This window comes from Phyllobates terribilis, unplaced genomic scaffold (assembly GCF_046119375.1).
Source record: "Phyllobates terribilis strain yellow unplaced genomic scaffold, ASM4611937v1 Scaffold_2__4_contigs__length_985480577, whole genome shotgun sequence".
NCBI lineage: Eukaryota > Metazoa > Chordata > Amphibia > Anura > Dendrobatidae > Phyllobates > Phyllobates terribilis.
Window position 1 is genome coordinate 181711320 of NW_027362762.1, and position 26131 is coordinate 181737450.

At 42.5% G+C, this 26131-nt stretch overlaps 1 protein-coding gene across 2 annotated transcripts in view; it reads right to left on the bottom strand.

Annotated features, from left to right (window-relative positions):
- The window catches only part of LRP1 (LDL receptor related protein 1), a 385437-nt gene that overhangs the window by 132693 nt on the left and 226613 nt on the right, over positions 1 to 26131 (bottom strand). For both annotated transcript variants that reach the window (XM_073663345.1, XM_073663344.1), the window contains exons 16-23: positions 23556 to 23696; positions 16181 to 16306; positions 15944 to 16060; positions 10684 to 10764; positions 7127 to 7294; positions 6832 to 7014; positions 5616 to 5816; positions 4147 to 4392 (exon numbers count right to left, since the gene is read on the bottom strand). In XM_073663345.1, the coding sequence (XP_073519446.1) occupies positions 4147 to 4392; positions 5616 to 5816; positions 6832 to 7014; positions 7127 to 7294; positions 10684 to 10764; positions 15944 to 16060; positions 16181 to 16306; positions 23556 to 23696 (1263 nt within the window). The remainder of the gene's footprint in view (positions 1 to 4146; positions 4393 to 5615; positions 5817 to 6831; positions 7015 to 7126; positions 7295 to 10683; positions 10765 to 15943; positions 16061 to 16180; positions 16307 to 23555; positions 23697 to 26131) is intronic.

Below are 26131 nucleotides of genomic sequence, written 5' to 3' on the forward strand. Positions count from 1 at the left end.
ATTGTAAGAAACTCATTGATGGTTACCGGAAGTGGTTGTTTGCAGGTATTTTGGCTAAAGGTTGTGCAACCAAGTATTAGGCTGAGGGTGCCAATACTTTTGTCTGGCCCTTTTTTGGAGTTTTGTGCGAAATGATCAATGATTAGATTTTTGCTTTATTCTCTTTTGTGTTTTTTCCTTGCAAGCAAATTAAATGAAGAGAATAATACCAAAGAATTTGTGATTGCAATTATTTTCAGGAAGAAACTGAGTATTATCTGACAGAATTGCAGGGGTGCCAATACTTTTGGCCAGCACTGTGTATATAATATATATATATATATATATACACACAAGCTTTCAGAGCACTGAGGCTCCTTCTTCAGGCAATATTACACAGCAAAGTAATCAAACTGGTCAAACGAAACCCCTGACAGGTTCCCATGGTGCAGCATGTTGGCTCAGTAGTTAGCACTTTTGAGTGGCAGAACCCGAGTCAAGTGCTCAAGTCGGACTGAGGAGATGATCTACATGGAGTCTGCATGTTCCCTTACACTTCCACACTCCTAAAACAATTCAGCTTGTGAGCCAGTGAGTGATCACGTCTTATGGTACTGCAGAATATGTTCGATAAGTAAAATAAAAGTACCCTCAACCAGTCATCTAGGTGGAGCTATGCCTTTGAATAGTTATAGTCCCCTATGACTATTCAATCATGTGTGTGTGAAACAACGCTGAAATACCGTGCATGCTCTGTTCTGCCTCCGGGCACGTTCTGTGAAGAAGTCTGTTGCATGCGCAGCGCACACGTGAGGCAGAAGCAAGTGCGCCCATTCTCACTATCTAAAATGCATGGCTTTACAGCTGATGTCAGACCCTAGGTTCTTCCATTACCAAAATTAGAGAGGGGACTGTGTGACTAAGTGATTCAGAATACTGGTTCTGCCCAGGCTAGTTAATGCTAAGCGCGAGTATGATTATACTGTACATGTAATTTTCCCCAAATGATCCCAAGATCAGAGCTCTAGAGCCCCCCAAAAAACAGGACTTTGTAGCCCCATCTTGGATGGAGGAGAAGTCCAGCCCTGTTTTGAAGTTCCAGAGTCCTGATCTTGGAATTGCCGGGGGTCCTAGTCATCAGACCCACAGCAATCAACAAGTTATCTTCTATCCTATGGATAAGGGATAAATTGCTATTTCAGTAATAACCCTTTATAGCACCACTCCAGAGGTTTTTTTTATTGCAGCGATGGAGTGGTGCTACTAACCTAAGTACCCTGCCTTAATCTCATACTTACCTGCCGCCGTATTCTGCTATCGGAGCCGCTTCAGCCCGTCTCCAGCATTTTGTGACCTCCAGTGTTTGCGGAGTAAGCCGGAAGTCACAACTCAATGTAAGTCTATGAGAGCCAGGAGGGGGCCAGAATGAGGATCTCGTAGACTTACACTGAGGGCTTGTGACCGATACCTCTGATTTCCGGTCAGTCAGAAGTTGTGGTCACAAGATGGCAGTATGGGACCAGAGCGGTGCCAGGAACAAACGAAGACAGCTACTGGTGACTATAATACAGGGGTCAGGGAACTTACATTAGTGGCACCACTCCAGCTCTGAAATAAAAAAAAACGCTGGAGTGGCGCTTTAACTAAAAGTATGCTAGCATAGCGATTATAGGGCAGCACAACAAAGTGGTGGTTTTGTGACGAAAACCAACTCCCAGGTTCCCTTTGGCAGCATATTTTCAGATAAACAGGACTAATGATATTTAATGATGAGGCATTAAGATTCCTGCCCATGAAAGTAAACATGGCAGCCATCGCCTGTACATCGGTAAGGGCCAGCGGAGGTCCACAAAAAATATTTATGTTCTGAAAGCTCATAGATGGGATAAGGTCATGAAAGATATGTATTGGCCGGCATTGCTTCCCCCAGGGTTTCTAAAGCAGCTGAAAACATAAGTGCACATTTCCAGCTCCGTCACCATCTTCCAAGAGCAATAGTCTCCATACAATGCCTGGAGGCTCCGGGGCGAGGAGCCACAAATAATCCAAATGGCTCTCTAATTCTATAGCACATGAAGCAACAGAATAAGAACATGCATATTAGACGGTCACAAATATTAGGATTTATATTGCATACATAGCTTTAGTATGTGGTAGCACAGATGGGATACGGTGGCAGCAACCGTGAAGGCAAAAGGAAAATGCTATGCAGATCTTCTGAGCAAACAGAAAACTGTGGTCCTGGCACCCAGCGCGAAGCACAATGGCGCCATTATACGGGGCTGTTAATATGCTGACTGCGCCTCTCTGAGGACGACAGCAGCGGGATGAATGGCTGTGTCACTGTTTCCTTTGGCACACGTCTGGAGCACACTGAACTCATTGGGATACAGGACTAGGGCTCCCAGGTCATGGGATAAACAAAGATGCCTCATGTATTTTCCAGGATAGTGATGACCCAGATTTTAGGCTCAGAATGGTTTAATACGAGCATAACAGGAAATGCTGGTAGAGAAACGCTGATAGATTTCATTGGGATGTAATTTTAGTTTGTTTATCTTCCCATCGTCGAGACTTCTTCGCTAAAACACCACAAAAACCAGAAACCTTTTACTGTTCATATAGGGTCATCGCCCTGTAATGCCGCTGCAGTGGGGTTTTGTGACTTTATAGCAAATTCTTCTAACCCACAGTTCTAGAATAGGTACAATTAAGGTACAATTTTGGAAAAAATAAAACCTGAATCCTGTTTTACTGATTTGCCCCCACAGCAAAACCGGTTTTCAAATGTTTATTGTGCTGCAGAAATCTGTTTCTCGAAGAAATAAGAAATCAGGCCCATGCAAGAAGACTTCCAGCACATTAATGGAAATCTCCCTTTTCTTACATGGCATGGTTTTAGAACCTTTATATTTTTCAGGATCAAACCACAGTAATGTGTTCGGCAAAGTCCTTACTTAAAAGAGGGATGTCTCATGAAGAAAAACTCGGTACACATGCCCCTGTGAGGCATACAGATATTATAGAGGGGTGATATCTGGCCCAGGAACCCCATGAATGAGCCAGAATGAAGACCTCTCTATAGGGACAGCTTGCTCTACAGCAGAGGTCCCCGACCTCTCTGACCTTGAGAGCCACATTCAGCTATGACAGAGGGTCGCAAGCCACATTCAGCACAGAGAGGGTCCAGCTCCCGCACCGCTCACAGTAGTGACCCCCAGAGCGCCCATCACCGGTATAATGACAGCCAAAGCTTTTCCACTGAAATCACACCAAGTCAGTATGCCAAGCTCCAGCGTTTCCTACCTTACCCCCATTCAGATCTGCTCTTCTGTGCAGATCTGCTCTTAATAGCCGTTTGCTACATCTGGCGATAATGCAAAAGCTGGCAGACAGCCGCGAGCCAAATGTGGCTCTCGAGCTACAGGTTGGGTACCCCACCTCTAGAGGTTATTTGATTAGCCACTAAATAGTATTGCACTTGCCCAACAGAGGCCACTGCAAGGAAAATACCTGACCGGCCACAGCTTCCCCTGGCAACATCAGCTGTTTGATGGGGGTGCCAGGAGCAGGAACCCGAGTGATCAGCCCCAGTTTTCTCTGCTTGGTTGACAGTTCACTGATGTAGAGCTGCCAAGCCAGTAAGCGGTCTTGACTAGCAGAGGAAGGTGGGGCCGGGCAGGAAATAGAGCCAGTGAGACAGAGGCTTGGGAAGTGCTCTGATCATACCCAGAGCACTTAAGCCTCATTTGAATATGACTTAAAACCGCAATTTTTCAGTCAGGGAGCAACAAGCTGCATTAGAAATTATGTGGCTCAGTGGTTAGCACTGTTGCTTTGCAGCCCGGGTTCAAATTCCACCAAGGAGTTTGTATGGGTTTCCTACAAGTTCTCCAGTTTCCTCCCACACTCCAAAGATATACTGTAAGGGAATGTAGATTGTGAGTCCCAATGGGGACAGTGATGATGATGTCTGTAAAGTGCTGCGGAATATGATGGCGCTATATAAGTAAAGCATAATAAATAAATAAAAATACATTTAGGTGACATTATCTTCCAGAGAACAACACGACCATACAAACAGTTTGAGGGGAGGATGGATCATTCAAACAAATTCCCTTTAAATGTGTGTACAGTCCCGGTCCAATGATTTACATGTATACATACCTAGACTCTTGCAGGTATCGTGGTCGTGCTCCAAGATCCAGCCGTCATAACACGAGCACTTGACCGTAAACTTCTCCTGCTCGCACCTCTGGCTGCAGCTCAGATGCTTGGGGCAGTAGTTATGGATCTGACATGTTTTGTTATCAGGACCGGTCTCCATCCCCAGTGGGCAGGAACACACGATGCCCTCACCAGGGGCCACCGTACAGTTGTGACTACATCCACCATTGTTTAAGGAGCATTGATCTGTTTAAAAGAGATGTGGGACATCAGAGACTAAATCAGAGAACAGCAGTTGGCAGACGTCTTCAGTATAGGCAGTGTAATGATGATTATGTGCCAGCTCCAAGGGTAAAAGCCAGCGGACATGTGTGATGTACAAAGGAAACAAGGAGACCTTAGGTTAGTGAGAGGCAAATTATGGGTATTATTCGGCACTAGTAATGAGCGAGCATGCTCCTTATTCGAGATTTACGTTCATGCTTGGGTGGTTTCCGAGTATTTTCGGCGTGCATGAATGTTATGTTTGAGTCACTCAGTGTGCATGATTTGCGACTGTTTGACAGCTTTAATACATGTGAGGAATGCCTAACAAACAAGCATTCCTCACATGTGTTAAAGCTGTCAAGCAGTCGCAAATCATGCACATGGAGTGATTCAAACAAAAAATTTGAGCACGCCGCAAATACTTGGCAAGCATTCTCGCCGAAGGGGTTAACAGAACACGCTCGCTCATCACTACTCGGCACCACTCATTTCCAAGTTGCAAGATAATGAAGCCGATGACAATAAGACACCACACAGGGAATTTTGCAAAAACTGAATTTTCCCAACCGCTTGCAGTAGATTTCAATAGCTCCTTTGAACCCTTTAAGGAAGTTGCCCATTTAAAGAAGAAATGGGTCACAGGAAGGTCGTGCTTAATAATACTAAAAATATTATTACTTTCTGAAGCCACTGTCCCTTCAGTGCCATCTCTCCGCTGCTCAACAGAGTTGTTTGTTGACAGGACTGCGGTGGTGATGTCCCGTCTGCAATACGTCACTGCTACAACCAATCACTGGATTCTAACGTACTGCAGAAGTAGACTGCACGAGACAGCTGAAGACCAGTGATTGGCTTAGAGTTCACGGGCTTCAATGAGTAAGTGCTTTTTTGCCATATGAAAGCCTTACCTACCTATGGTCATTTTTTTTAATAAATAACCCCTCAAGCTGATTAAAGAGCCCCTCTTTCTTCATCCTCCCACTAGAGCAGACATTGGACTTGAAGAAACTCTGGTGCGAGATTATGATGCATGGTTCCTATACATTGCTATTGGATCTACAGTATGTACTATACTTTCCAAGTGATGCCCATGGGTGGTACAACACTAACCAGCATCTCCACATGCCTGATGTCCACATTGTAGAGGCTCTTAATGATAAAATGCAAGCAATGGAAAAACAACATCAGGAAAAGAGTCTCACCACAAAGGTCTCCTTCATCAGAGTCATCTCCACAGTCGTTGTTGCCATCACACAGCTTTTCCGGAGGTAGACAGATGGAGGTGTTCTGTGCACATGTATGAGATGGAGGTTTACAGACCAGCATATCGCAGTTCTCTTCATCCGAATGATCCTCACAGTCGGTATCACCATCACACACCCAGGCTTTACTGATGCACCGTGCTGTGGTAACAGAGGACATATCAGTGCTACAAAACCCAGGAGAAAATGGACTGTTGCCAGGAGAAAAATATATAAAACACTGCTAAATCCAATACACAGGTTTACATTAGGCAGGGACCCGATACCCAGGTTTACCCTAGGCAAAGACCCAACACACAGGTTACCTTAGGCAGGGACCCAACACACAGGTTACCTTAGGCAGGGACCCATAATACACAGGTTACCTTAGGCAGGGACCCATAACACACAGGTTACCTTAGGCAGGCACCCAACACACAAGTTACCTTAGGCAGGGACTCAATACACGAGTTACCTTAGGCAGGGACCCAATACAAAGGTTACCTTAGGCAGGCACCCAACACACAGGTTACCTTAGACAGGGACCCAATACCCAGGTTTACCTTAGGCAGGGACCCAACACAAAGGTTACCTTAGGCAGGGACCCAACACACAGGTTTACCTTAGGCAGGGACCCAACACACAGGTTACCTTAGGCAGGGACCCAACACACAGGTTACCTTAGGCAGGGACCCAACACACAGGTTACCTTAGGCAGGGACCCAATAGCCAAGTTTACCTTAGGCAGGGACTCAATAGCCAAGTTTACCTTAGGCAGGGACCCACAACACACAGGTTACCTTAGTCAGGGACCCAATAAACAAATTACCTTAGGCAGGGACAAAGATACCATTGGTGCAACCTTAGCAGCCACACAAGGGCCCAAGTGGTATGGAGGCCACTTTCGCCTCCAAATCAGCAACAGAAACGGGTGCATTATGATGAGCTACTGGACTGTAAAGGCCCCCCTCCTATGTGTCTGCTCCTGATCTTGGGTAATAAAATGACTAACGTCATTCAAAAGTAGGCATGGATAAGTGTGTGGAAGATGTAGGTATAAAAGGTGTTTTGAACAGACATGGAAGTAATTCCTCCAAAGGACCCTACTAAAACAAAGAACTTGCACCAAAAAATTAGTTGCATCACATCAAGTGTTCGTCCCATCTCGCCTCCTCACCAGAGTCCTTGCAGCCAAACTTGACATTGGGGTCGCATGCATGTGTCACGCCATCGCAGTTCTTCTCATCACTGGTATCCATACAATCTGTGTCTCCATCACAGCGCCAGCGGCTAGGAATGCACAGGCCATCCAGCCGGCACTGGAACTCATCTGTATGGCAACCACCCGGGGGTCGAGTAGCTGGGAACATGGAAGCAAAGTGAGTAAAAGATAAGAGTCACTTCTCTATTAGCTGTGCTAACAATTATTTGTATGCTTAAGTCTACTTTGTGCCATTAATCCAACCTCTCACCTTGGTTGGTGCAGTTGGCATGTGTCTCGTCGCTGTAGTCCCCGCAGTCATTGTCCCCGTCGCAGGTCCAGTGCTCTGGGATGCAGCGGCCACTGTTACATTTGAACTGGGTGCTGGAACAGGAGTGACTACAGCCGTCCTCATCACTGTTGTCTCCGCAGTCATTGTCTGAATAGAAAGAGAAATACATAAATGTGAGAAAAAAAACAACACCAAAGAAATAATGTACAATCCTGCAGGGAATTTACTGGCACTGTGGTCCTCTGGAAATGGCCGAGGTCAATAATATGCATTATAACAGTCATTTTTGGCATAGTAATTGCAAGAGCAATATAAGGAGGAACAAAGCAAGTTATAGCTGCAAAGGAAGAAAGAAGTAAAGGAGTAAGCAAGAACATCCAGGTACAAGACCAACATGGACCTGACGGCACTGCCCAGGTACGTCACCTGTAGAGGGGTATTCTGTAGACCCCCCAGGAACTTTTACTACAAGCGACTCCTGGCTCTGTCTACCTTATGTGCTGCTCAAACAGGTCATCAGACAATGGTATTCACATCAGTGTCACAGGACTGCAATCCGCAGTGCACCAAAAATGGTAGAACCCACAAGATGTAGACAGAAACACAAAGCAATTCATGTAGTAAAAAAAGTAAAGCTGTAGTAATATTGAAGCAGAGCAGCGTAGTCATTAACCAGATCACAGACCTGATAGATTAGTTTTGGGAGTCAGTGATCGGGTCAAATCAAGTGATTTAAATAAGCAAAGCTGAACCCAGCCCTAAACCTAACACAGAAGAAGAGGCAAAGAGTCTAATATCTACATTTAGGGAAAAAGAACACAGAAACTGCATAGATCATGACATGCACCATATCGGAGGGGGGCAATAATATAACTAAAATGGGCAGCAAGTGAGGTGGCTGTGCGATAGCTACACATACTCTGTTTAATCAGCAGCAAGTAACAGCAAGCCATCCAGAACATTGATTTTCTGCTTTTTTTTTAATCATCTGGAAGTTTTATTTTGCTAAAGCAATTAGTCCCTAAGCTCATGACGCGCAAGACATGCAAAAGTCCGTAGTACTCCGGTAAATGTGAAATCAAGCACATTTTATCCAGTAAGCTAAACTGCAGATATTAATGCCATTTTAATAATTTGGACTACTAGTTAAAGGGGTTTTCTCAAAAACAAAAGTTCATTTTAATCAATAGATCTTTGTATAATAATAACTTCCACAATTGGATGTGTTTAAATAAAATGTTCCTGTGCTGAGATAATCTTATAAATGTGCCCCTGCTGTGTACTGTGTAATGGCGGTGTCTGACCGTACAGGGACATGGTCTGATCATACCACATCTCCTGGGTAGGGGAGGACACAAAAGAGTATACAGACATTACAGCACGGGATCACAGCTGATTCTTTCTTTCTTTGAGGTAAAATATTGTTTAACAACAGGCAGGGAGATGCTTTACCTCACAAAAAGTATCAGTTGTGATCCCATTCTGTAATGTCTGTATACTCTTTTCCTTCCTCCACCGCCCAGGAGCTGTGGTATGATCAGACCATGTTCCTGCACGGTCAGACACGGCCATTACACTGGGGAACATTTATAAGATTATCTCAACACAGGAACATTTTATTTAAACACATCCAATTGTGGAAGTTATTATTATTCCAAGATCTATTGATTAAAATCAACTTTTGTTCGTGAGAAAACTCGTTTAAACATTTAACAAAAAAAAAGTTATTTTTTTCCTAGAACCTATAAATCATCTCCCGAATCGGCAAAAGACTGGAGTGGACATATGCCATCAATGGACGTAGTTTTGCTGGGGTGTTAATTAGCTGTAATAAGCTCTGCAGCTAATCAGTGTCAAGTACTAAGAGAAAGGTGGGACAAATTTTGCTTAAATTGTATGTATATTCTAGATGCAACATACAAAAGAAGGATCTACTCGTCTATTGCGCTTCTTAAGTAAAAAAAAAGTCAGGATTCTGACTCTGCTTTCTTAAAAAATATAGGGTGAGTGAAAGCCACTCCTATAGCCCTAGCTGGCGGGATGGTGCATGTTGACCTATGCACTAACCGGCAGACTTTGTACAGTTCTTTTCGTCAGAGCCATCCCCACAATCCTTTTCTGAAACAAAGAGAAACCAACCAAAGACAAAGACATTCGAGACATTAAAGACACAGAATAGAAGAAATCACGGATATAAAACATAATTACAGGTGACAAACATGAACTGCACAAAAATGAACACACAGCGTCAATCATGGTTTAATCTACAAGAGACCAGGGAGCTTCAAACACAACAGTGAAAGATGTTCACCAGTTCTTAGAATCAATGATAAAATAGACATGGACTAAAATATACACTGTATTTAATATAGAACAACATAGTCATCTACTATAATACTTATAATAATATAGCTGGGATTTACTAACTATGCTCTTAGATCAGAGCGTCATAAACTTGTAGGTGGGCCGTCATCCTGCAAGATAATCTCCTGTACGAATTATCACAGGCAGAGAGAGCTCCTTCTGGTGTTAGACGTGGCAGAAGGGTGGTGAAAGTAAGTTAGAAGGGCATAGCCACTGTTATTAGGGGCATATCTGGCCGGTGTTGGTCAGTAACTGCAGTAATGTCACACATGGGTGAGACCCAAGGGTGACCACAGTTTGGCAGATGAGACCCCGATAGAAAAATTTGAGAAGAACTATCCAACAGGATATCAAATAAAAAGGCCATTTTTTTCATTAACTGTTTTTGGGTCCCTTAGATTTACATAAATGTGAACATATTGGTCTTTTATAAATTAGTACACAGAAGTCGCCATATGGAATTTTTATGTAGTCTATAGACTGAAGTCTACAGTTCTTCCTAACCACGGGAAGATTCAATACATAACCGGTCATAACTGCTGACACAAATGTAGCGCTCCATTTATCTGCAAAAGAGCAGCCAACATCGGTGGCCCACTACTGTAGATCTGCACTGACTGCACCTAGCAGGGGTTATGTTATGTCATGAGCAATTACTTAAAGCTTCTACTAGATTTACACCAACATCATATGTTGCTCCATAATTCTAGTAATGAGCCATTCTTTATTTTGCTCTCTTCTCTCCCAAACATCAGTGCTGTTTTAGCTTCCTAGTCCAAAGAAGCTTTAACTAGGCAGGTACAACAGCAATGCAAACAAACTAACAAAATATATTACAAAAATTCATAACTCTGCAAAGGTGGATTCTAGTAAAATTGCATAGTAATATACCAAAACAGAGTCAAGAAGTGATAGACAACAAAACTCATATGGTGATTGAAATCTAAGTGTATAAATGGTAATTTACATTTGATTTATGCATCATTTAATGAATGTTTTCTTATTACAACCAAGAATGACTTAGCAGCTCCTGCATGAGGTGGGACGTAAGAAAAAAGAAAGTCAATTTATTGATCGTCCTGTTATTACCCATTAACTTCAGTCACATTTATGATGGAGGCATCAGTCAACTCCGATATATTGAATAGTAATTTGTGTTAATTATCACTTACCATTATCACAACGCCAATTTATGTTGATACATCGGCCATTGGTGCAGGTGAACTGAGTAAGAGGGAAACAGGTCGGGTATGCTGGCAGGGAAAAGACAAAAAGGTAGAATCATTTTCAAATCATTTAAACAGAGGATTCAAAAGAAAAGATGACATTTACGGGTGCAGCTCCAATGGCTGCAATATTCCAATAGTATTGGGATCATTGTTTCTGGGTAGCCACATGACAAGAATAACAGGCCAAGCCTAACTTGTAGCCTGCCTGGAAAACTAAAACCACAACAATGCTTTGCCTAAGGCAACAAGACTATGATATGTGATATTTTCACTCTGACCGATACGTATAAACTATATAAATAGATAAAGTGAAACCCCATTTAAAACCACAAACTACAAAGGCTCCAGCTATATGAAAGATCTAATGATGCTCCACTCTCCTGATTGTACTCTCAGATCCACAGACATTAATAAACTGCCAAACTCAGGATATAACCAAAAATCTGTAGGCAAAGCCTTGTATCATTGGGACATCACTCTCGGAACGTAGATAGCTGTTGGCCAATTGATGGTTCGGCCGATCATTCTGCTGGCAACCATCTCTCCTGACTCCTACATACACAAGAGAACTTGGTTGGCCGACTTATCTCGCCCAGAACAAAAGGATTGTCAGTCGGAAATCGAACATGCTGGCTCCTCATCTCACCTGGCATCATATGTTGTAAAGAGAAGAGAGGCCCCATAGACAGTTGGCCCAGAACGCCGAAATCGTGTTGAGCCTAAGTTAGATTAATGTGTATGAGGGTCTTCATTATCTCGATCACACAGATATCATCCATTGATCCATTCAATTTGACATTAAGGGCAAATGACTCCCTAGACATTATAACAATATATCAATCGGTAAACCCCTGGAGTGAATTTTGAGCCCCTTGGAAGAAAAGTATTGTATGCTCTTGTACGATTCTTGGAAACCACAAAGCAAGCAAATAAAAGTTGGCGATTAAAACAATTTCTGGAGCTACAGGATGCGGGAAGTCTGCAACAAGTCACGGCGAGGTTTCCTCAGAAGACAGTGGAGTAAGAAAGATCTAATAAAGCTGCAGTGTAGATGTCACAGATTAACACATCAAAGAGGATGTAGAGAAATCTGGGATGGCGGGCCAGGAGACGTGGAAAGCTACAGAGAAAGCAAAAGCCCTAATACATTGTATTAGGTAAACTCATGGGTATTTAGTAGGATGGATGTGTAGGACAAAGGCTGCAATAAGACCTAAAGCTCCATCATCACATTCCATGTTATAATAAGTATCTATGAAACACTGTTACACAAGGGTTACAATCACAGGGGAGGTCCACCACTTGGAGAACACCTTCTTAAATGCTGCAGTCCACAGTGTAAAATAAAATCCCTTATACTCACTTCCTACAGTGGAAATTAGTGTTGAGCGAGTATGTTCTGTTAACCCTTTCGCAGAGTATGCTCGGGCCGAGCTCCGAGTATTTATAGCTGCTCGGTGATATGGTTGAATCGCTCCCTGTGCATGATTTGCGACTGTTTGACAGTTTATTACATGTAAGGAATGTCTATTTCTTACACATTCCTCACATGTAATAAAGCTGCCAAACAGTTGCAAATCATGCACACAGGAGCGATTCAACCATATCACCGAGCAGCTATAAATACTCGGTGCTCGGCCGAGCGTACTCGGCGAAAGGGTTAACAGAACCGCGTGAGCGCTGCAGCCAATCAGTGGCTGATGACTGTTATATAACGTGAGCGCTGCAGCCAATCTGAGACCGAAGATAGCTACAGTGCCTACAAGTAGTATTCAACCCCCTGCAGATTTAGCTGGTTGACACAAGCGGAATTAACTTGGCATTGTGACATTTGTACTGTAGATCAGCCTGGAAGTGGGAAATGCACTGCAGCAAATTTTTTTTTTTTTTTAAAACGTTAAAAGTTAATTCAGAGTGTCATTTATTATTCAACCCCTCAAACCACAAGAATTCTGTTTGGTCCCCCTAAAGTATTAAGAAGTAGTTCAGGCACCAAGAATAATGAGCTTCACATGTGTGGATTAAAGATCTCTTTTGCCAGCCTTTTCTGACTATTTAAGACCCTCCCCAAACTTGTGAACAGCACTCAGACATGGTCAACATGGGAAAGACAAAGGAGCATTCCAAGGCCATCAGAGACAAGATCGTGGAGGGTCACAAGGCTGGCAAGGGGTACAAAACCCTTTCCAATGAGTTGGGCCTACCTGTCTCCACTGTTGGGAGCATCATCCGTAAGTGGAAGGCTTATGGAACTACTGTTAGCCTTCCACGGCCTGGACAGCCTTTGAAAGTGTCCTCCCGTGCCGAGGCCAGGCTTGTCCGAAGAGTCAAGGCTAACCCAAGGACAACAAGGAAGGAGCTCCGGGAAGATCTCATGGCAGTGGGGACATTGGTTTCAGTCAATACCATAAGTAACGTACTCCACCGCAATGGTCTCCGTTCCAGACGAGCCCGTAAGGTACCTTTACTATCAAAGCGTCATGTCAAGGCTCGTCTACAGTTTGCTCATGATCACTTGGAGGACTCTGAGACAGACTGGTTCAAGGTTCTATGGTCTGATGAGACCAAGATCGAGATCTTTGGTGCCAACCACACACGTGACGTTTGGAGACTGGATGGCACTGCATAAGACCCCAAGAATACCATCCCTACAGTCAAGCATGGTGGTGGCAGCATCATGCTGTGGGGCTGTTTTTCAGCCAAGGGGCCTGGCCATCTGGTCCGCATCCATGGGAAGATGGATAGAACGGCCTACCTGGAGATTTTGGCCAAGAACCTCCGCTCCTCCATCAAGGATCTTAAGATGGGTCGTAATTTCATCTTCCAACAAGACAACGACCCAAAGCACACAGCCAAGAAAACCAAGGCCTGGTTCAAGAGGGAAAAAGTCAAGGTGTTGGAGTGGCCTAGTCAGTCTCCTGACCTTAACCCAATTGAAAACTTGTGGAAGGAGCTCAAGAATAAAGTCCACATGAGACACCCAAAGAACCTAGATAACTTGGAGAAGATCTGCATGGAGGAGTGGGCCAAGATAACTCCACAGACCTGTGCCGGCCTGATCAGGTCTTATAAAAGACGATTATTAGCTGTAATTGCAAACAAGGGTTATTCCACAAAATATTAAACATAGGGGTTGTATAATAATTGACCCACACTTTTATGTTTAAAATTTAATAAAATTCAACCGAGCAACATAACTTTTTGGTTTGTAAGATTTATGCTTCTGTTCATAAAACCTACTCTCGTTTGCAGTTTGAAGGCTCTAACTTATTTGCATCTTATCAAACCAGCTAAATCTGCAGGGGGGTTGAATACTACTTGTAGGCACTGTATATAAAGTGAGAGCTGCAGCCAATCAGAGGCTGATGATTGTTATTTAATGTGAGAGCTGCAGCCAATAGGAGGCTGATGATCGCTATACAACATGAGTGCTACAGCCAATGTTATAGGAACGCGGAGCAGACAATGCTGGGAGGCAAAGGTTTTTTTATTTTACAGAGGAGAATACCGCATTTAACAAGGGGGTATCCACTACTTGTGTTAAATAATAACCTGTATTTACACAGCGCTTATCATTTCAGGACTTTATGTACTCTTAGTGCAAAAGATATGCTTTACGTCTTACATTGTATTACACAATCTCCCATATATGAATATGCTTAAGCATAAAAGGGCATCTGTTTCGGACCATTCCTAGTGGCTACAAGTGTCCCAAGGTTATAAACTAATCATAATATATCTCACAGATTAAAACCTCAGCGCTCGGCTGTGTAAGGAGGTCTGGAAAGAAGGGTCTAAAATGGGTGCAGTGCCAGCACAGGGGGAGTGTTACATAATGCCCATTCATATCAATGGATAGTCTGTGTAGGGCAGGACAGGGGCTCTAGAGGTGACAATACTGTACATAGGATCAGAATTCTCTTCAGTTTTATGTATGGTCTGACATACACACTTTGAAGAATCCTCTGGCACATTGTGCTATACTACAAGGCGGGAGTGGAGACAGCGTAGAGAACACATCCATAAAAAGGAATGATGGCTCCAAACCCAACACTATCGCCAGCACTCGGGATTCAGATAAACCCTTCAATTTTCTCATTCTTGTTTAGCAGCTCAGATAAGAGAACAAATTGCACATCAACATTGATTTTCTATAGCAAATAATGAGGAACTGCACTGGTAGACTTCTAGGATGTACATTTAGTGAGTCAGTGATTGTGGTAAGGTGTCAACAGGGCAAGTTATAGGGAATAAAAGGGAAATACAATCCAATAACTCAATTAATAAGGCAAAAAGTATAATCAAAATGGAAAACCAGCATCGGCTTCTTAAAATGCAACTTCTCTAAAAATTAAATTTCTCTATTATAAATAGACTTGAAAAAAACAAGAATTCCATATAGGGGTGAGGCCTATTCATCGTCAACAGCTACGTTCTTATTCTAATATATCATCATGTGCTGTAAAGCAGTATAGGAAATCAGTGGCGTCACTCTCCGCAAGACCTGATGTGGCCATTAATTCGCTTTTGAATCAGCTCATTAGGAAATCAGTTAAAGAGAATCTGTCACCAATTTTTGCTGCCTAACCCTGATTCCAGCGGTGTGTCACTTACTCGGCTGCTTGCTGGAGTTTTGATAAAATTATTGTTTATCAGCAGACAACTAGTAAACCTGCTGCCAGGTAGCCCTCCATATTCATGAGCTCTGTATAACCATGCCCCCACCTCTGATTGGCAGCTTTCTACCTATGCACAGTGTACACAGAAAGCTGCCAATCAGGGGTGTGGGTTATACAGAGCTCCGCATCCAGAGAACTGGAAGATCTGTAGCAGATAAAACTGTGATTTTATCAAAATGACAGCATGCAGTAAAGTAAGCGAGTGACACATTGCTGGAATCAGGCTCTCTTCACCTAAATCATGCTGCTCAGTAGATAGAAAAAACCTGATGACAGATTCCCTTTGAGGAAAAAAAATAAGATTTTGTTTTGTCTGGTTCACATTTGTCTTCCATGTCTTAAATTCTATTTTTTAAAAGCATATATAACAAATATAGATAAAAAGTGATGTACATGGTTTATCGCTCATTCTCTGGAGATGGACATTCTCACCTACATGGAGTTGTGATAGGTTTTACTACGCCATGTCTACTTGGTTGATTTAGTCATTTTTAGCTTTTGCCTTTGGGGAAGCAATCACTCACCACATGTGGAGGATTCATCAGAACGGTCACCACAGTCATCATCTAAATCACAGGTCCAAGAGGTTGGGATACAACGACCACTAGCACAGGAGAACTGGTTAGGAGGGCACGTGCGGGCTGTAAAGCAGAAGGACGGTTGGAGTGAGGGATCACAAATAGGAATATTTGGGAACAAGACAAAAAATATCCTACGAAAAAAGTAAAACATGGAGATACTATGCTTGATGAGACAGTCACCTGAGCATGTAGAGTTAGACTCATCTTCTCCATTGCCACAGTCGTTGTCGCCATCGCATAGCCAGCGGTTGGGGATGCATCTGTTATTCTCACACTTGAATCGATCAGACGGACAAGTGTGTTGATCTTGATGAAGACAAGATAGTATTTGAGAAAACACTTCAGGTACCTGAGCAGCTCTGTACCATGTCCAGCAGAATACAAAGCCAATATTTATCAGGTTTAATATATCACATTGGGGCAGATTTAGTATTACTCGCCTAAAGGGATTTCTCTGGATTTAATAAAATTTAGGCAATGTAAAAACATAATAAAATACCTTAACACACCTTTTAATTTCCCGGCTAGTCCAGTTCTGCATATGATGACACACCATACATCGGCCATATAACTGCTACAGCCAATCACTGGCTTCAGTAGTGATTGTGGTATGCACAGCACAACACCAGTGATTGGCTGAAGGTCATGTAAATAATGGTAATCTACAGCACATAACCAGCTGGGACCACCACAGCTTATTTCACTATACACTACCATGACTGTCATATTTATAGGTAATGAAGGTTAAAGAGGTTGTCTTCCTCTCTATATGCACCATTACTGTTGAAAGAGACCACCAGGGACCTTATTATTATTATTGTTCAGCAGGATTAGATATTGTATTACGTCGATTTAAGCATGGAGAGGACCCTGCCGATACCCATTTCCTAATGCAGCAATTACACTCCATTGCAGGAACATGTGACCGATGCAGCCACTCACTGGGCACAGCAGTGATTGGTTGCAGCGGTCATTCACATGTCCATGTACTGGAGGACAAAACAGCATCATTAGAGCAGGAGGCAATTAAAAGGGTTTGTCGAGGAATACACATATATTTTTTAACTTTGGGCTTAAAAACTAACAAGCAGGTAGTTATCAACAAAGGCAACTAGCTGCCTGTTCTGCCTGACGTTGGTTCAAAGCGGTCACTGGCTGTTCCTGCCAGCAATTCAGCGGCACCACACCAACAGGGCAGTTCTTCTTCTTCTGGGCTGCTCTGTCAATGTGGCGTGACTGCCGATGTCATGCTGATTGACAGCCGGCTCCCTGCTTCCTAACTGTGGGAAGCCAGCTAGGAATGAGCACAACATCGCAGTCACGCCCCATCAACAGAACAGACTTGAAGAGAAGCCGCTGAATCGCCGGCAGGAGCGATCTGTGACCACTCTGAGCCGGCAGAGATCGGTGCCGGGCACAACAGACAGGTGGTTAGCAAACATCTGAATCGTAGTTCTTAGGTCTGCTCAAATGACATTGTCCTGGATAACCCCTTTAAGACTTCTTTTATCTATTTTTTTTAAGCCTTTCTAAACATTCATAAATGCATTAAAAACAAACCGATCACATAGGGGCACATCGATCTGTGATAACAGAAATAATGTAAGTAACAACTTATAGGGGAACTCCTAGAAACTTCATTGTCTGTGAAAATGAAACATGAAAGAAAGTAAACTGAAAACTAAAGTGATGACTCCTGCACACTGGGAAATAATTTTCAACCTATTTATTTTACTTCATTATATCCATGACGCAGAAAAGATACTAATCTTCCCCGAGTACGGGATTTAATTACTAGAACGTGCACGCTCTTCGGTGCACAACCTTTGCCGTGTCATCTACATCTGCAATGGCAATTAAGATCCTAACGTGCTTCTAGAATGCCAGATAATTACACCCAGAGGGACAAGAGTCCCATTAAAATAGAAAATTACAGATAACCGTTCTTCCATGCAGGGTATCAATAACATTCCAGGTGTCACAGTGCAAAGAACTGGAGCGTCGTGATGAACCAGAAGCTAAGACGCCATAGTAAGTAAACTAAGGTAATGAATATGTAAAAGGGGGGTTTAATTAATATTTGTTGATATATTGTATTTATTTGACCTATTCCTTTTAAGTCCTCTATACCTGAACCCAAACTGGCACAGAGCTCATGTAAGAAGGTGATCAGGACGGTCATGCGTCTCTTTCCCTTTTGTGAATGTATTGTTCTACTCTGTGTTTATATATGAATATGTAAATGTCTATTGTCTATTGTTAGTTACAGGGAGAGTATATGTTAGGAGTGGATGGTCATACAGGCACGTAGATTAGGAATTGGTTACAGTGCAGTGATGGACACAATAGTTTAGGATAGAAATAGTTAATATATTTAGTAATAGCTCCAGTGGAGCCAGGGTAGTAACGGAGTAGTTTGCCCAGCAACTGACGGAGACAGTTGATGATTGGTCCAGTTGAAAAAGGGGGAGGAGTTTGGGCCAGAGAGAGCAATGGTTATTCCTGTCAGTAATCAGTTGAGTCAGAGCAGTTGTTGCTGTTGGTAACGTTAAAGTATGTGCTGGAGGAAGACTGAGGAGAAGCTCGGGGCCCTTGGGGGTCAATAAGGATACCGACGGTCAATGATAGAAAGAGTTAGGCAGCTTGGGGAACGTTGAAGCAGTAAACTCTGAGGAAAATTCCCTAAACGTCCACGGCCTGTAGAAGGACTGATGGAGCCAGTCTTCACTACTCCCAAAGAGGGGAGAGCGGACGGGGACATACCTGATGAGAGTAGCACCATGTTGGGGAAAAGCTGCTTTATCGGGGAAAAACTAACTCTGAAGATAGGACCGAAAGGGACAGAAGAGAGGATGACAAGTGTGATTGTGACGTGCAGAGGAACGGTATCTGTGACCAGAATTAAGCAACAAAAAGAGTTTAGTAGAGTTATGTTATATAAAAGAGAGACTGTGTGTGACAAGGATTGCATGCCTCCAACAGCTGGATTCCTAAAGAAGATGGAGGAGCAACCGAAAACTGTAAGTGTTTTACACAACATGCAAAGCACATTACAACACGGCCATTATCTTGTACTTGTGGGCAGTCAGGGTGAGAATATACACTGCTCAAAAAAATAAAGGGAACACTTAAACAACAGAATATAACTCCAAGTAAATCAAACTTCTGTGAAATCAAACTGTCCACTTAGGAAGCAACACTGATTGACCATCAATTTCACATGCTGTTGTGCAAATGGAATAGACAATAGATGGAAATTATTGGCAATTATCAAGACACCCTCAATAAAGGAGTGGTTCTGCAGGTGGGGACCACAGACCACTTCTCAGTACCAATGCTTTCTGGCTGATGTTTTGGTCACTTTTGAATGTTGGTTGTGCTTTCTCATGGTAGCATGAGACGGACTCTACAACCCACAGAAGTTGCTCAGGTAGTGCAGCTCATCCAGGATGGCGCATCAATGCGAGCTATGACAAGAAGGTTTGCTGTGTCTGTCAGCGTAGTGTCCAGAGGCTGGAGGCGCTACGAAGAGACAGGCCAGTACACCAGGAGATGTGGAGGGGGGCGTAGGAGGGCAACAACCCAGCAGCAGGACTGCAACCTCCGCCTTTGTGCAAGGAGGAACAGGACAAGCACTGCCAGAGCCCTGCAAAATGACCTCCAGTAGGCCACCGGTTTGGCAGTGGGTCAGTAATGGTGTGGAGTGGCATTTCTTTGGTGGGCCGCACAGCTCTCCATGTGCTCGCCAGAGGTAGCCTGACTGTCATTAGGTACCGAGATGAGATCCTCAGACCCCTTGTGAGACCATATGCTGGTGCGGTTGGCCCTGGGTTCCTCCTAATGCAGGACAATGCCAGACCTCATGTGGCTGGAGTGTGTCAGCAGTTCCTGCAAGATGAAGGCATTGAAGCTATGGACTAGCCCGTCCATTCCCCAGACCTCATGTCTCGCTCCATCCACCAACGTTGCACCACAGACTGTCCAGGAGTTGGCGGATGTTTTAGTCCAGGTCTGGGAGGAGATCCCACAGGAGATCATCCGCAACCTCATCAGGAGCATGCCCAGGCATTGTAGGGAGGTCATACAGGCACGTGGAGGCCACACACAATACTGAGCTTCATTTTGACTTGTTTTAAAGACATTACATCAAAGTTGGATCCGCCAGTAGTGTGTTTTTCCACTTTAATTTTGGGGGTGACTCCAAATCCAGGCCTCCATTGGTTAATAAATTTGATTTCCATTGATTATTTTTGTGTGATTTTGTTGTCAGCACATCCAACTTTGTACAGAACAAAGTATTCAATGAGAATATTTCATTCATTCAGATCTAGGATGTGTTATTTGAGTGTACCCTTTATTTTCTGAGCAGTGTATGTATATATATATATATATATATATATATATACATACACACCGTGTTTTTCGGACTATAAGACGCACTTTTTTCCTCCAAAATTTTGGAGGAAAATGGGGGGTGCGTCTTATAGTCCGAATGTTGGGGGGGGGCTGTATATTTATGTGTAGTGTGGGGGGAGCGGTATCGGTGGAGGAGCAGGGCACAGGAGGCAGCAGCTGCCTACTGCAGCCTACACTGTCCCCGCTGCTAAAGAAAATTAATATTCACTGCTCCCCACGCCCAATGGGCGTGGGGAGCCCTGAATATTCATGCTCCTTAATAGCGGTATACAGTGTAGCCGCGCTGCGGCTGCTGCCGGCTATCTCCTGTGCCCGCTGTTAAAGGGCATGAATATTCAACCTCTCCACGCCCATGGGCGTGGGGAGGGGGTGAATATTCATGCCCTTTAATGACTGGAGGAGCTAAGAAAGGTGAGTAGGAGTGTTTATTTTTTTTTAATGTGCAGCATGATGGGGATTAGGGGGACCATGCATACTATGACAGGGTTTAGGGTTGCCATGCATACCAGGACAGGGTTTAGGGTTGCCATGCATACCAGGACAGGGATTAGGGGTGCCATGCATACCAGGACAGGGATTAGGGGTGCCATGCATACCAGGACAGGGATTAGGGGTGCCATGCATACCAGGACAGGGATTAGGGGTGCCATGCATACCATACCAGGACAGGGATGAGGGGTGCCATGCATATCAGGACAGGGATGAGGGGAGCCATGCATACCAGGACAGGGATGAGGGGTGCCATGCATACCAGGACAGGGATGAGGGGTGCCAGGCATACCAGGACAGGGATGAGGGGTGCCATACATACCAGGACAGGGATGAGGGGTGCCATGCATACCAGGACAGGGATGAGGGGTGCCATGCATACCAGGACAGGGATGAGGGGTGCCATGGATACCAGGATAGGGATTAGGGGTGCCATGCATACTAGGACAGGGATGAGGAGTGCCATGCATACCAGGATAAGAATGAGGGGTGCCATGCATACCAGGATGGAGGGATGCCAGGATGGGGATGGGGACCACGTATAAAAGGAAGGGGGGGGGGGCATATATACCAGTGCATCATGACCACAATTTTAAATTTTTAATTTTCCTCCTCTAAAACCTAGGTGCGTCTTCTGGTCCGGAGCGTCTTATAGTCCGAAAAATACGGTGTGTGTATGTGTGTATTATATATATATATATATATATATATATATATATATATATATATATATATATATATATACACACACATACACAGTTATATGAAAAAGTTTGGGCGCCCCTATTAATCTTAAGCTTATTGTGTTATAAAAATTGGTGTTTTTGCAACAGCTATTTCAGTTTTATATATGTAATAACTGTTGGACACAGTAATGTTTCTGCCTTGAAATGAGGTTTATTGTACTAACAGAAAATGTGCAATCTGCATTCAAACAAAATTTGACAGGTGCATAAGTATGGGCACCTCACCAGAAAAGTGACATTAATATTTAGTAGATCCTCCTTTTGCAAAAATAACAGCCTCTAGTCACTTCATGTAGCTTTTAATCATTTCCTGGATCCTGGATGGAGGTATTTTTGACCATTCCCCTTTACAAAACAATTCCAGTTCAGTTAAGTTTGATGGTCGCCGAGCATGGACAGCCCTCTTCAAATGATCCCACAGATGTTCAATGATATTCAGGTCTGGGGACTGGGATGGCCATTCCAGAACATTGTAATTGTTCCTCTGCATGAATGCCTGAGTAGATTTGGAGCGGTGTTTTGGATCATTGTCTTGCTGAAAGATCCATCCCCTGCGTAACTTCAACTTTGTCACTGATTCTTGAACATTATTGTCAAGAATCTGCTGATACTGAGTGGAATCCATGCGTCCCTCAACTTTAACAAGATTCCCGGTGCCGACATTGGCCACACAGCCCCAAAGCATGATGGAACCTCCACCAAATTTTACTGTGGGTAGCAAGTGTTTTTCTTGGAATGCTGTGTTTTTTTGCCGCCATGCATAACACCTTTTTGTATGACCAAACAACTCAATCTTGGTTTCATCAGTCCACAGGACCTTCTTCCAAAAGGAAATTGGCTTCTCCAAATGTGCTTTTGCATACCTCAGCCGACTCTGTTTGTGGCGTGCTTGCAGAAACGGCTTCTTTCGCATCACTCTCCCATACAGCTTCTCCTTGTGCAAAGTGCGTTGTATAGTTGACCGATGCACAGTGACACCATCTGCAGCAAGTTGATGCTGCAGCTCTCTGGAGGTGGTCTGAGGATTGTCCTTGACTGATCTCACCATTCTTCTTCTCTGCTTTTCTGATGTTTTTCTTGGCCTGCCAATTCTTGCCTTAACAAGAACTGTCCCTGTGTTCTTCCATTTCCTTACTATGTTCCTCACAGTGGAAACTGACAGGTTAAATCTCTGAGACAGCTTTTTGTATCCTTCCCCTGAACAACTATGTTGAATAATCTTTGTTTTCAGATCATTTGACAGTTGTTTTGAGGAGCCCATGATGCCACTCTTCAGAGGAGATTCAAACAGGAGAACAACTTGCAAGTGGCCACTTTAAGTAGCTTTTCTCATGATTGCATACACCTGGCTATGAAGTTCAAAACTCAATGAGGTTACACAACCAAAAAAAGTGCTTTAGTAAGTCAGTAAAAAGTAGGTAGGAGTATTTAAAACAAGAAAATGATAAGGGTGCTCATACTTATGCACCTGTCAAATTTTGTTTGAATGCAGATTGCACATTTTCTGTTAGTACAATAAACCTCATTTCAAGGCAGAAACATTACTGTGTCCAACAGTTATTACATATATCAAACTGAAGTAGCTGTTGCAAAAACACCAATTTTTATAAAACAATAAGCTTAAGATTAATAGGGGTGCCCAAACTTTTTCATATAACTATATATATATATATATATATATATATATATATATATATATATATATATATATATATATATATATATATATATATATATATATATATATATATATATATATATATATATATATATATATATACACACATACATACATACACACACATATATACATATACACACACATATATATGCACACATTTCCAGAACAAATAACAGAAGAATTCCTGAAAAAATGTATTGAAGTTGAAGAGGTGGCTACTTACGGCACAGTTCCGGAGCTTCATCGCTGTTATCCAGGCAATCATTGTCTCCATCACACTTCCAACGTTCCTGGATACAGCGGCTGTTCTTGCAGGCAAACTCCCCAGATTGACATTGGGGAGGAGGGATATATGATGGGTTGGCTTAGAAAAAAAAAAAGAATGTAACATAAGTATGTGTAAAGCACAGCATGCTATTGAAGGAGGAATCCAATTGCCAAGAAACTCATTAAAATAGGAGAAGCCATTAAACTTTATTATGAATGTTTAGGGAATAAATGAAAATGCTGATTGTACATATCTAGGATCACATCTGCAGCCAAGGACGAAGGCCACTTAGAACTAATGGTATTATATGATCTTGACATTCAGTTTGAACATTCTCCGTCTATGAATGAGACTCGCAGACAGAAGATCATTCAGCATATTGATTGAAGAATAAACTATTTAATTTCTTGACAGAAAGACTAAATAATAACAATAATAAAAATATATAATAACAATATAAGTAATGGTATTAATAAATATATACATATATATGCACGCACACAAACACACACACATATATATGTAATTGATCATAACCTTATTATATATTTACACATACATATATATATATATACAGGGTGGGCATCTGAAACAACGGATACTGGAAGCCTGTGCTAGCATTTCTTCTGCGGTGTTGCTATCAGTGTGTCAAGAGTGGGAGAAGAGGGTTGCATTGACAATCCAACACAATGGGCAGCACTTTGAACACATTTTATAAGTGGTCAGAATCTTGTAAAAAACTCATGAAAGAATAAAGTTACGTTAAAACCAAGCACACTATTGTTTTTCTTATGAAATTCTCAATAAGTTTGATGTGTCACATGACCCTCTTCCCATTGAAAAAAATAAAGTTGGATCCAAAATGTCCGACTTCAAAATGGCCACCATGGTCACCACCCATCTGGAAAAGTTTTCCCCTCCCATATACTAATGTGCCACAAAGAGGAAGATGATATCACCAACCATTCCCATTTAATTTAGGTGTATCCATATAAATGGCCCACCCTGTATTATATTTATATTCTGAGAGTGAGGTCAGGCAAAAGCCAGAAAGAGGTAGATAAGGAATTCAACTGTTCTCAGAGTCAAGTGTCACATATATTAAAGAAAGAAAAAGAAGGTTATGGAACAGCTTACAAATCTATAAGTGAACGACCACGGAAAACTTCCTCCAGAGTTGATCACATTATTAAGAAAAAGTCAGTATCTTATGTCCATAAAAGTGCTGTACAGATTTCACACGAAATAAATGAAGAATATGGGGTCAAAGTGAGTCACCAAACTGTGGTGCGACGGCTAAGAGCAGTAGGGTTGAAGGCACGAATTCCAGTCAAGAAGCCTTTCATCTCTGCAAAGAACCAGAAGGTCCGACTAGAGTTTGCCAAAGAACACAGCCAATGGAAAGAGACAGATTGCTCGAAGTTGTTGTGGTCGGCCCAATTGGAAAACATAATGATGTAAGGTATCAAACACCTACAGTGAAACATGGTGGTGGCAATGTCATGGTTTGTGGCTGATTTTCTGCATCTGCTCTCTGCATAGAATTGATGGAAATTTGAATGCTACCATGTACAAGGATATACTGGAGAATGTAATGCTGCCACATGGTTTAAACCAAGGTATGGAAGGGATGGAAATTCCAGGAAGACAATGATCCTTAGCACAGATTCAATTTAGTCAAAAATTGGTTAGCAAAGAAAAATAGTCACCTGCTGCAATGGCCAAGCCAATCACCTGATTTACATCCTATACAGCATCTTTGGGATGAGTTAGGGCGACGAGTTGGGGCCCGTACCAATAGCAATAAACATGAATTGTTTGCAGATTTACAAATGGAATGGAGCAAGATCCCTCAAGATGTCTTGAATACCCGAGTGGCTTCCATGCCGAGTCGTGTAGAGTAGTAAAGCAAGTGGTTATGCTACAAAATACTAAGTTATGGCATTGTAAACAATGAATTACTCTCTATGCTGTGATCAGTAAACAGTATATGCAAAACTTTTGGCAGTCAGTTTTCTTTAATTAAATGACCATACCTATATTCAAAAGCATTTTGATTAAAATTAAGGTCTTCCATGATGACAACTTCATGCACTTTCAATTCATTACCAGGGAAATGACCGCACAACAACCAGACAGAAGTAATCACACTTTTAAAAACAACGCCAAACTTTTGTTTGCCACAGTATATATTATATATATATATACACACACACACATTATTTTATTTATATATATCATATATACATACATATACAGTACAGACCAAAAGTTTGGACACACCTCATTTAAAGATTTTTCTGTATTTTTAGGACTATGAAAATTGTACATTCACACTGAAGGCATCAAAACTATGAATTAACACATGTGGAATTATATACTTAACAAAAAAGTGTGAAACAACTGAAAATATGTCTTATATTCTAGGTTCTTCATAGTAGCCACCGTTTGGTTTCATGACTGCTTTGCACACTCTTGGCATTCTCTTGATGAGCTTCAAGAGGTAGTCACCGGAAATGGTTTTCACTTTA